We start from the raw sequence: 13255 nt of genomic DNA on the forward strand, positions 1-13255 counted from the left end.
AAGGGAAATGATTACATCCATCTTTTTTCAATACATTTTGACATTTGGAATCTACAACACTTCTGAGTTATTGAACATATTTGGTTTCCTACAAAGTCACCAGCTTACAAACAGTATAATAATATTAACTGCAGCGCCCGTTTGTAAATGGTATTGACATTCAACATCCGATTCTCCTCTCCTCTCCTCTCCTCTCCTCTCCTCTCCTCTCCTCTCCTCTCCTCTCCTCACCTCAGAGGCTAAAAGGTGCGGTTCAGGCCTTTTGTTATCACTGTTGTGCTAAATTCACATATAACTTGTGTAAAAATAAGAACATCAGGAGAGAGATCAGGCGTACGTGTTGGAAGGCCTTTTCCACTGTGTATTGCGTTTGTTGTGGTTGACATAGTAGGTGCGTCCGAGGTTGTCCACCTTCTCTTCCCAGCCAGGGGGCAACGGAGGAAGCAGCTGCTGGGGTCGCTGGGAGCCCGAGTCCACAGACTCATCCCATCCCTGAAAGAGAAAGTTCAACATTTTTGACATGAGGCAGTGTGAGTAACTCACTGGCAGCCCGTGGTCACAGATATGCCAGTGAGCTGACAGCTTGTCAGACACACATGAACATCCAATTTTGGAGCATTGGAATACATTAAAGATGTCCGAGTGACTGGTGACTGGTTCAAATGTGTTGCTGGATTGTGGTTTCAAATGTTTTTTGCATTTACTGGTATTATTATTTTTATTTGACAAGCTGCCAGCTGGGTGGGATAACTCCGGCCATAAGACGTAACCTGAGCTAACGTGCATCATCAATATAACAACTAGCGTTGACAAATTTGAACTTTTAGGATAAGTTGGCAGAGAAGTAACCATGAGCCAAAAGTGGTAAATAACAATCTAGAGAATGAAAATAAAACATTTTTCACTGCAAGAGCCTGTAGAGAAATGTGGTATTCAGAGTGAGAGTCACATTTCCATACGTTTGCTGCTAAATGGCACCTTATTTGAAACCTTTCACTGTCTGAAATGTCTAGCACCTCTCTCGCACTCTTTGACACACACACACACACACACACACACAGCTCCTATTTCTCCAAATAACTGGCAGTATTGTAGATGGTTTTTCCATACCCTGACCTGGAAAAGACTTTCACCAGATTCTGGCAGCAAGATTCTTTTGGCCGATTCAGGTTGTTATGAACCAGACGTTAAAAAATGCAAACCATGAGTAATGCCAAATCAGCAGTTCAAATGAACTCTCAACAACATCAATAGCCAAGACCTTACCTCAGCTTCCTCCCTCATCTCTCCAGCCTCCTCCTCTGGTCCTCCTTGTTTGGGCAGATAGGCCATCTTCAGACGCAGGTAACCCTTCACCCTGGACTTGTGACTGGAAGGATACCATCAGCAAAAACAGATGCATGTCAAAACAGCACATTAAAGCCAGGCGGCCTGCAAACCTCAGAACCCCCGCTTGGCTAATGCTTAGAAATTAAGGGGGGTTTCCAAACTATTAGCACCAGATGGTTTTCACATTCAGTGCTCAACTGACCGTCACATGAACTTACTGCTCTCTGGAGACATGACACCAGTAGTACTGCTGCAAGCCATGATTAAAGTAACTGAGTTTAATAATCGGCCAATGTCTAATTGCTCATGGGGGGAAAATCAGACACAATTTAGCCTTAGAAGTTTACTGGTATCAAAGCGACGGGGCTGGCTATACCGAAGTCACTGGTATCCAATTCCACTGTTTACTTGTTTCACATCCAGCAGAAACTGACCTTCTGGGCCGTAACAGGAAGTCTTTAAATGTGTACGGCCGCTCCATAGCAGGGTCCTCTGTCTGCAAATTAAAAGGGAGGTGTTTGTTGACAAGAATCAATCGAACACACAAGCAAATACACATGTTGAGTTTACAGCACGGCTGCAACCCTATGCCCAGCCGTCCCGCGATCATGATGCAACTGTGAGCTTCTCCTGTTACATATTGAACAGCCAGAAAGGTCTTTTGTAATCCACAGCCATCTCCCACTACTCTCTGACTGGGCCAAACCAGTCCACACTGGCTGCAGATTCCATATTCAAATGTACGATCTTGAATGCAAAATAAATAATAATGAAAAGAGATGTGGTGAGGCGCTCCTTCACATCTTAGACATTAAGAATTGATATCAAGTTTAGTAAATAATGCATCAAAATAACTGTTTGAAAACATTGCTGTTAAAAGCCTGAAGCAACATGCACTCCATTGTATGTGTTAATAGGGCCAAACGGGGCTATAGGCACATGAACTGGAACATGGTGTCATGCCGTATGGTGCACAAATAAGGTTTTTAGCTAGTTCAAGCTTCCATCAGGATAAATGGCTTCCAGATTGGTTAACATGAGTCAAGACGGCTCACTGGATTAATGAAAAGTGAAAGAGGAGAAGCTTGTGTAGAAGAAAAAAAAAAAAAGGCGATGACTAAACTTATGTCCAGGAACTATGAACAAGACTTCCGACAACATGTAGTCATGCATGAAACTAATGAATCAAGTCAAAAACAAACATAAAACCCAGATCACGCCATTGAAACAAGGATTAGCATGCTCAGTTTATTCAATTTATGGCTAAATTAGGACCAAATAGTCTGCATCCAATCCACTGACTTCATCTCTCAACTTGACTCAGCTAAGGCTTTTCTCTGCTGCTAATTTCCTGGGACCAATGGGAGTCAAAAAAGGGACATTAATAATTAACCAACACCTTGTACCGATGTGCTTTTAAAGCTCACGACTTAGACAGGACTTCATGGAGCCTCAATCCGTCTCACAGTTCTCAGCGTGAGTGCAGGAGATGAGAAGGATTTGAGTTTTAGGTCCTGTTCACTTACATCAAACCTAAACTGTAAAAACTCTGCATGTTATTATTTTCAAAAGGCCTTCATCTCACAGCAGTCAACACCTTCCAAGCGAGTACATGTCAGAGTAGCTTTTTCCATTACGTTCTGATGGTAGCCCGCACTCAGTACAGCCTGCTCTGTTGATATTCTAGACAGCCCGCTTTCCATTTCGAGGAGTGTGCTGTCTGATCACAACAACCCTGCTTCTTGTGCGAGGCTTGAACTTTCTCACACTCAAGACAGACGCACACAAACAGACTCTTTGCCTGACCTTCACAGAGGTTAATCAGGCAGAGCAAAATTGAAGATAAGAAACAGCTGAGTGTTCAGTCTGGTCACACACTCTCTCTCACACACACACACACAAAAATGCAAATAACTCACCGGCAAATGACTGAGAGGAACATCAACCTGTCCCAGGAAATCATCTCTCGTCTAGGTTGGGGGGGGGGGGAGAAAACAAGAAGGTCACCTTCAGCAGCTTTATTTTAGGAGTAACAGCTTTTTGAGTGTGCCTGGGGAATGCCAAAATTCCCAGCAGGGAAGAGAGGAAAAAACACAATGATGAATTAACTAAATGCTCCAGAAGGTCCAGCAGCACTTTGTGTTTATTTGTCACGGAGTGAAAAAGAGACAACAATTTTAATTCCATGGACAGCCCCTTCCAGAAATAACCTCAAGCCTTCTTTATGAACACCTATAGTGGTCTGAAAATCTCAGATGGAAGTGCAATTATGTTTGCGCAATTTCGACCACAGTCAGATCAAACGAATGTGTGCCCTTGTTTAGTAGACTTATTAGGTGACAACATCTTCTCTACCAATCAAATTTCGACATTTTGAAAGTGTCCATTGCAGAAGGCTGAGTGTAAGGTTTTATTTATGGACAGGCCTTTGGTATCATTTCATAGGAGAAGAACCTGTGAACCCAGCAAGGAAAAACACCACCCACTGCCACCAGTTTGAAGCCAAGTCAGTCAGACAGAGGGAGAAAAGGATAGAGGTGACGACAGGGGAGAACCAGGGAAGGTTAGCGTTTCAGGTTCAAGAAGCCCGTTGATCCGTTCTGAGAGGAACAGGGGGAGATTGACGGGTGATTGAGCTGCATAGCAGCAGCCCCCCAGAGGGGGCAATGATTACCTGTGTGAGATGGAAAATGCCATTCTTGGAAGTAGCCTGTGTGTGGGACACAACGGATTGAGACAACAGGCGTTAACTAACAATGATGTTTGTATTAGACACTGGTTTGACAGGAAAAGGCTGAGTTGAAACAATGCTGGCCACTTTAATTAGTCCCGTGTTTATCTCTTTGAGCTACGGTCCACAGAAGAGAATGTCAATGTTGTGGCATCGGTAAAAGATGCTTCACTGCTGCACAAAATTAGTATAGTCATAAGTGTTGGAAAGTGAGGCCACACACACACACACACACACACACACACACACACACACACACACACACACACACACACACACACACACACACACACACACACACACACACACACACACACACACACACACACACACACACACACACACTTTAAGTTACAGCAGTGTCTGCTTTCATTTCCCAAACCAGCTACAAAATTAATTGACTTCTTGCGTAACTCAAGTAATTCAAAACAGCGAATCATGAAGTTCATCTGAACTTGGAGTACAAAAAAAAGCAATCTGGACCACAACACGGGTTTAATAGTGTTTATAGTATTACACTCTGACCTGTAACCTACAATGTGAATTTGTGAAACAATTCATGCTTCATAAATCAAGTTTAGAACAACAATAAATGCTGCAGAGATGTTACTAACAAGCCAAGACTATCGGCACTGATGATGTAATCTTTACCTGAAGTCTCACTCGCTAACATGCTTGATCCTATAAAACATAGTGGCACTCCGGCTTGTGACCTATGAGATAGTCACTGGCAATGGCAGTTTTCTTCTTCTGTCCATAACAATAACAAGCATTTTAAGCTGTGGGTATGTGTAAGCAGAGGGATATAATTGCAGTGTCATCAAAGGGTCACAGTTGAGCCTGCAGCTGCCTCCCAGGGCCAGGTTACACTCTCAGAGGGAGGGTGCCACCGAAGACCAACAGAAGGAGGGAGGAAGAGTGAAGGAGGCAGATGATGGATTGTAAAACTAGCTCAAAAAAAGTTAGAGAATAAGACAGAAGCAGGTCAGTTCATTCACCTCATCTCACATACTTCTAGTCATATGCAGATAGGTTTGGGGTTCTATAAATCTGTCTGGGAGATTTCTGCTGCAGCATCAGTACAATGGAGGTGAATGCAATTTAAATTGGGTTGCTCACAGCTTTGAACATTTTTAAAAAAAAGGGGAGCAACATTCCTTTCCAGAAACAATGTCCCTGTAACTCTAAAATAATTTGTGGAGCACATTATCAACAGTTCACATAAATAATTTACGAAGCCAGGAGAGTGCAAAAAACTCCTACGAATTTCTGAGATTAAAGCAGTAAATGTACGAGAAAAAGCCGACACATTTTAGAATTAAAAGAAAACTCAAATCGGTATGATATTTTTATTGAATAGGCCCAATTCACAGCAATGTTTCTACAAAGTCTGGCTAAAATCTAGAGCATTATTATTATTATTATTATTATTATTATTATTATTATTGCCAAGTCTAATTTGATTAGGTCAACCACAGCAGGCATAATGCATGCCAAGCAGCGGCTTCTATAATGTGATTAAGTTGATCCAATGATGTGCGTCCTTGTGGATTTGTGACTTTAAATCTTTTTTTCACGCAAATTGATAAAAAAAAAATTCTTGGAGACCAACTGTTTACGTAGTCTTAAGTAACAACAAATTGGCAAAGCCAAATGTAGCTGCACTGAACTGCTGAGGTGGTAACAGACAGAGTTTATGATATACAGAAACCTTGAACGGGTCCAGGCTGGCACTGCAGTGTGAAAAGGTTGTCTCACCTACTCAAGCGCCTCCGTGCTGACACGACTGAATTACAATGCCAGCATGGTATCAGATCTCAGAGATCAGAACAGAGAAAAGCCCTTCCCAACAATAGCAATTTGAACCCCTCTTACATGCTACTGGACCAAAATAAAAAAGAGAATCCCCCCCCTCGCCGCCCATCCATCCACAACCTTGTAAATATAGCAAACCCGTTGGCCTGCAAGAGCTCTTTGTGAATGGAAACCGGGGGGGGGGGGGGCGTCGAGGCAGGGCTGTAACGAGGGCATGGCACTGCGGCGTAGCTGTCTCCGGCTAGTCTCGCTGGCACACTCTCATAGTATCCCATGCAGGGCTTTAAAAAGGGGCACTCCAACTTCAGGCTAACAGTTGGGGAAGACCTGTCATTATGGTCTAAATGAGGATTTCCTTGTTGTCTGAGAAACAGGATGCCCCGAGGTAACACAACACCATGTGAAAGAAGTGTGTGTGTGTGTGTGTGTGTGTGTGTGTGTGTGTGTGTGTGTGTGTGTGTGTGTGTGTGTGTGTGTGTGTGTGTGTGTGTGTGTGTGTGTGTGTGTGTGTGTGTGTGTGTGTGTGTGTGTGTGTGGGGGGGGGGGGGGGGGGGGGGAAAATGCCTTCAAGTATAGCTGTCAAAAATAAACCAAAACATATATTAAGATTTTACCAAATCTTTCACCATCTTGGATGAATCACATTTGGATGCCTTAATGGCCAGGAAGGCAAGAGAAACTGGTTTATCACCAGTCACATTGAATATTAATAAAAAATATTACAGTGCACAATTTGGGGTTCAGTACTGAAATTGATGTGTGGAGCTTTTAAACAAACAAAAGTTATGTTTACATTCAGTATTTCGCAACCAAATTAATTGTGCGCGTGCTTTCAGGTCTAACTAATGTGATGAATGTGTTTTCTTCCTTAGAAAACTTTTGCACATCTGGCTTTTTGAATATTTTAAAACCTAATTTGTTTACATCCATGTTGACTGCTGTATTGTTTTTTACATTGCACATCACCACCATCTGTCAACCAGTGGACCAACATCAAACTATTGGCAAGATGGTATATTGTGCAACACGCCTACAAAACGCAAACTCAATAAACTGCTCCATTGCATGATGAAAGGTGAAAAGCTCCACAGGGTGCCTCTACGTTTTATTGATCATTATTCCCTGGGTAAGTAAAGTAGTTTCCAGCCTGGGGGTCGGGATGCCCCAAAAGTCGTAAGAAAAATATGAGGAGTCATGAGATGATTAACAGCATCGTGTGGGGGAGAACAAGAAAACAGAACACAACACATCTGTTTTGCTTCCAAAGCTTTAACTATACATGATAGGAGAACCGATGAACAACATCAGAATACTTCAGGCTCTCAGGAAACGGATACTGATTGGCTTGTTTAACTCCTTCATCGTTTGGCCCATAATGACATCTTAGTTCTAATCACTCATGGAGCAGCTGCAAGGATACGGATCCATACCAGTCGAGAGCCAAAGACATGCCGCCTCCCCGCTCTCAAAATCAACAACCACACTAGAAACAGACTAAAGATAGAAACGGCCAACTCTCAAAGAGCACTGGCTGCAGTTACGGGCATTACCAAACTAAAGTGTCACGTTTCTGTGGAACAGAAGGCAACAAGTGCACGGGGAGAAATGATTCCTGTTCCTGTTTGGCCGATGTGTGAAAAACTTCAAATGCCTTGAGTGAAGTGAAAGAAAGCCTGTGTGCATGTATGTGCATGTATATGCATATATGTGCGTGTGTGTGCGTGTTTTAGTGCAGCAGCCATGTCTGTGCTTTTCACTTCCAAGAATGTCACCACCCTCTTCCTGCATCATACTGATCTCTCGTCAACTGGGCTGGATTCAGCGAGTGATAAATTAGATGCAAAATATTTAAGACACCCAAAAACTTTTGCATAATTTACATAGCATAACACACCTCCCTCCCCCTGATTCTCATTTTGTCTACCCATGGCTCTACTAAATGCCCTCCTTCTGGCTACACTACATACAAGCCATCATGTGTTCAGCTAAATGTCATATGAGGGAGATCCGTGCACGATTTAACGTGATTGGTTACGATTCATTTTCCAAAGGGTTTCTTTATCATTAAAAAACTCCTCATCTCAAATGCCTTCACAATATTTACAAAATCATTTTACATTTAAAAACGTATCTAGTACTATTAAAGGTTTTCCAACAATATTTACCTTGAGATTGTTATTCGTCAAATCATTGCCACAGCTAACATCCTGGTCTCCCCCTCCGCCTGGGGTAAAATAGATCTTGAAATGAGGCTGCCTCTGGGAAGAATCCCCACGGATTTTGAAAGTACACCCATTAGGTCGGTTTCTTGCTTCCGTTCTCTCTGTGTCGGTTTGGATCTCCTCTGTAGCTTGGCTCTCTGCGCCAGTTTCCTTGTGTTGATTTTCCAGCAACAGCCTCGGTTGAGACGAGCGTCTCTCCAGTCGAATTCTTGGGTAACGCACAACGCGGCTACCTCTTGAGCTGGCAACGCCAACATCTGTGCATTCGTCCTGGGATGCAGCAGACTGTGGCCTGCCCTGGCTCGGATCCTGGTTCTGACTTTGCTGGAGCTGAAACACGAGCCTCTGTGTTCCACCATTAACCACAGAGCACTGGTCCAAGCTCTGCTGCTGGACAGACCAGCCATTACCACCATAGGGGTGGATTCTGAAATGCTGGACATCAGAACCATCAGGAGAGTTCCTCTGGATACAAATACCACCAACACTGATATTAGGTTGGCCTCTGCTATACATAGTATGGCCATTGGAGCCAATGCTAAAGACCCTGCGTTTGGGCAAGTTCGGCTCCGTCATAAAAGTTTGAGAGTTTAAAGTATCTGGGTCGTAGTACGGAGGCGGCGGGTGCCGTGGAACGTCTGGTTGGAGCCGCTCAGAATAGGCGGGCGCAGGTCCCGGAGGCGTATAACAGGGTGGCGGGACATCATCGGCATAACCACGGAAATCTCCAGTACTGGATCCATTGGAGCGCTGGAGGGAGATGTGCATGGAGGAGCTCTTGGTGGGCCGCGGCTCAGCGTAGGTGGCGAGCTGGGGTATGAACATAGAGGAGCTGCGTTTAAGAGAAGTCTCTGACCACGAAGCTCTCGGTGGGGCATGCTGCGCAGCTGGCTCCTGAGAGGATGTCGATACCCGAGGCCGCTGCATGCCTAACGCCGCGACCACATCATTGTCTCCCTGCTGCTCCTCAAAGTCTCCTTCCAGTATCTCCGGGGCTGTGTTACTGCGGCCCGAGCCAAAGTACAAACGCAGACGTTGAGCCATTTTCACCTCACGTCCCACAGCTCCCGTTCCCTCTCACTTTCTCTCTGACTGGCTGTTTGGTTCTCTCCTCTGGCTCCAGGCTCTGTCTCTTAGTGTCGCCCACTTCTCTCCTTTGGCTGGCTGGATGACTGATCCCCTTTTTTGTTTTTTCTTCTACTCTCCCTAACCCCGACCCCTCCCACCCTCTCTTAGTCTCTTCCACAACTTTCCTTCCACAGTGAACCGTACGAAGAACAGAATTCACACCACAAAAACTAAACGGTGCAAAAAGAGACAACTTTACACAGCGCACTCAAAGGATTGGCATAATGGTGGCTAAGGGGAAAGGTGTGGGAGGGGGGGTAAGAAGGATCCCTGTATGCCAGACTCTTAGCACTACCAAGCTCTAGCGACAGACAGCAGAAATAGCCTGAGCCGAGTGACGGCCAGCATTCCTGACATGATTGGATAAGAGCGGCCGGCGCTCCTGGTTTCCGAGGTGACGGTGGGTTGCTTGTAAGCCATGTGACCACAAATGGCCCCAGCACCTCTCGTTACAACCCCATGCTGCCCTCAAGTGCCAACTGGGGCCCCTAAACACACCCCACGTACCACTGTCCATCACTTACTCCATTCACATGATCTTTCTAACCTTCGCTCATTTCCCTGCCTCCACACCTCTCACAAATGTTCTCACTTCTCGGACCACACGGTCTGGTAGTTTTTAGACCCCAAAATGTTACCTCCCACTTCATTACTTTACCTAAAAGTGACAACTTGAGTATCAGAGTGGAACTCAATGCCTTGTCCTGGTAAATGTGACCTCTACCCTCCATCTCTTCATTCACTTAATGCCGTCAGGCCATAACATCAGCCTTCTGCTGTTACTGATCTGCCCACATCCATATCATTTCTCAACAGGTACACTGGTCACATCATGAGCTAAATTTACCAACACATTTGAAAGGACAAATTGAGCCCTGCTCCTTCTTGTAGCTTCGAACCAGACAAGAAAACTCATAAGGAAGTGAGATCGAAAAGAAAGGCACCGCCAAAGTGAATATCTGACAGATTGCAGCTTTGATTAGGCAAACAGCACAAATCTCTGTGGAGGAAGATATCCAAGTCCTCAAACAGAGTAAACTACGCCGTCTACCATACACAGCCAAACACTTAACTGTCTGGTGGTATTAGAGGCCACTCTGTTTGCATCCAGAAACCTCCCAAAACACGACTCCGCTGTGATTCTAGTCTGCGATGCTGAAGACAGGCAAACAAATTAGGATGCCTACAACACTTGTAATGTAGTATTTGGCTAAATTACAAGATTATAAACAGAGAAGGAGAGATTTTCACAGCATACTGTACGTTCATGCGAGCATTCTGTGATATACAGTACGAGAGATATTGACTTCAGGCAGAGAAACCGCCAAAAGAAAAAGACTGGAGAGCCAGAAGAAATCGTGGCTTGGCAGCCGATTACACTTTGCGATGACACACGGCCCACTGTGTTAGTCAATAAATGTGTGTGAAATGTTATGAAGAATGTTCTGTAGAAAAAGAAACAAAATGCCAATGTGTGGTCCAATGGCACCAGGCCCAGTTTGCCAAATGACATAACATGCCTGCTTCAAGCAAAGCACTACACTGTATCGCAGGCCTATTACACCTGTCTTTACATTCACTGTTAGCAGTCAGTCATGTCGTTCTCCTGCATTTAGTAGGAACATTAGTTGGAATTGTGTGTATCTTTATAAGTACAGATAAGTGAACAACAATCTATCACACGTGCTATAAAACAGAGCTTAGTCAAACATGTCATGTCTATAAAGACAAATAAACACTATATTGAAGGCTGCAAGAGAACAAGCAGCCCCTTCAAAGAAATACTGGCTCGTGGTGGAGGAGCTGCCTTGGCATGCACCTAGAGATAGACAGAAAAGCACCTCCTCAGACATATAAGGAGAGGACCGGGCTTGGGGCTGCCTGCGCTGAGCTGCTCGTGTGTCATCCCCTTGTATACGACAGCAGAGAGCTCCAACTGTAGTGAGGGAAGAAACTGAGCTGCCCTTTTCTGAGCAGGCTGAGCGCCAGTAATTCCACCTCTATCAAACATGCAGACAGCACACAATAATGCATGCGCTGATTCCATCAGCAACCTGCACATTAAAGTGACTGAATGACAATAAAGTCATACAATTCCCTTAATTAAGTTATCAGGAAAACTGCAGAATGTGGTGGAACAAAAGGCTCTAATCTTACGACCTCCCACGTCGGTGCTGCAAACACAAAAGCACAGAAGTCCTAAACCTGCGAGGCCAGGACAGAATGTACCTCATTCAAGAACTTCAATACTTTCTGGGGCTGCATCCGCCGTTTGCATTATCAAACCCCCAGAGTAATGTCCTACTGCAGACCTGTACGTCTTCGAGGGAAGCCTTTCGCTTCTTCCACTGAACAATGTCTTCATCAGGTCAACCACCACTTCACTCGCCTCTGAAGATGGTTCGCCAAGGTGAAGGGTAGACAAAAGTGTGAATTAGTGAATAGATTATCAAAACCTACTTGTGCAGTTTTTAAATTGCTGCAACTCTTGACATTGTGTAGACACTTAATCTAGTTGTCATGGCAACTGAGGGCTTGCAACGGACTTCATTTCACAAGTCAATGAAACTAGTGTTCTCGTCTGTGGTGGAAATCTGAGAAATTTGACATAAGCGGAATGTAGGAGTTGTTCGTGGACTACAGCCTTAAAGTAGAACAGTGGCACTAAACAGGCCGTACGCTGCCTATGTCCACGTTTCTTCCACGAGCACGAGACTTTCTTTTGTTTAAGTTCTTTTGACCGAGCCTACAGCTGAAATCATGGGATATCAAATCTGGCAAGGTGTCAGAGAGCTCTCAAGAAGAAACCTGTGAAGACACAGGAGTGCAGATAAAGTCAATATAATTATGATTCCTGTGGTGAAATGAGAGCGGAACTATTTCAGGGAAGTGTCATATAAAGCAATACAGGTGGGGATCATCACATTGTATTTGATGGCACATTAATGTTTTATCTGCATGACTGAGACTAAATTATAGTCTCATCAACGGAAAGCCCACTATAAACCAAAATTAATGGAAAGAAGATGTTATCAAGACAACACAATGTCCCAATAGTTTGAAGTGCAAAAACACTGCATCACGTAAATTAAGAGGCATCAGGTTTGCGGTGGCTGGAACTCAGTAACTCAACTGCCGAGGCCAAGTGTCAAAACATCACTGCAATTAGATTCAAAATAATGTGCGAATCATGTCACCGTGAGAAGTTACAAAGTGTGAATCTTACCAATCGGTTTTCATCGAACACCTCAAAGAGTAGCCTGTGATTCTGCGGACACACCTGAGTCGGAAACAAAGTGCATATGCAGCAGTCATCCAGTTGTACAAAGCCAATGTAGTTGAACATGCATGTAAACAAACAAACAAAACAAAAAGGGTCTTTCGTCACAATAATTCCTGACTACTGTTGCTAAAAGGTAGTCAATCTTTGAATGGTTATATTATAGGGCTGGACAATCATTATTTTATAAATAACCAGTGAGGAGTAATCATACACATGCAGCTAAGCTTCTACAGTCCGATATGGTCCATTTGATTACAGGGGTGGAGGAGGTCGGACTGGACTCGGAGTTAAACTGCAACCAAAGATGAACAACTCTGACACTCCCATTCCGGAGTAAACAAGTGCAATAACAGACCGTCGCAGCGGAGGGTACTGGGAAGACAGGGAATCTGACACATAATGGAGCACACAAAGAGTTCAAAATCTGAACTCACTCTGAAGTAGAATTCCTCGTTCCATTTGGGATTGAGGGTCTGAAACAGAAAGTGCAGACATGGTGAGGCCAATGATGAATTAACAGTGAACACCGTCATTAGTTTAACGAGGAAACAGGAACAGATGTATGAAACCGATCCAACTCAAGAGTGAGACGAGCCCGAATGAGAAATTGGACTCAATCTTGTGCGTTGATGATCCTCTTACGTTGTTAGAGGAAGTCTGTGGCTAACAACATGGCCCCGTGATTGGCATTTGTCCCTAGATTAACAGGATGTTCATGCCCTTCTTGGGTGGATCAGCTCAGTAAGT

The 13255-nt window shown here is 44.2% G+C and overlaps 1 protein-coding gene across 11 annotated transcripts in view; it reads right to left on the minus strand.

Annotated features, from left to right (window-relative positions):
* nedd4l (NEDD4 like E3 ubiquitin protein ligase) overlaps nt 1-13255 on the minus strand; it is a 40541-nt gene that overhangs the window by 19022 nt on the left and 8264 nt on the right. For 5 of the 11 annotated variants that reach the window (XR_004610644.1, XM_034547397.1, XM_034547396.1 and 2 more), the window contains exons 1-6: nt 8041-8907; nt 4004-4039; nt 3249-3299; nt 1764-1825; nt 1267-1369; nt 338-492 (exon numbers count right to left, since the gene is read on the minus strand). Coding sequence is in view for 10 of the 11 variants with exons in the window: in XM_034547397.1 (XP_034403288.1) it covers nt 338-492; nt 1267-1369; nt 1764-1825; nt 3249-3299; nt 4004-4039; nt 8041-8865 (1232 nt within the window). In the remaining variant the exon portion in view is untranslated. The other 6 variants (XM_034547402.1, XM_034547400.1, XM_034547401.1 and 3 more) reach the window with 4 other exon arrangements.

The sequence above is a fragment of the Cyclopterus lumpus genome, chromosome 12 (assembly GCF_009769545.1).
Source record: "Cyclopterus lumpus isolate fCycLum1 chromosome 12, fCycLum1.pri, whole genome shotgun sequence".
Lineage (NCBI taxonomy): Eukaryota > Metazoa > Chordata > Actinopteri > Perciformes > Cyclopteridae > Cyclopterus > Cyclopterus lumpus.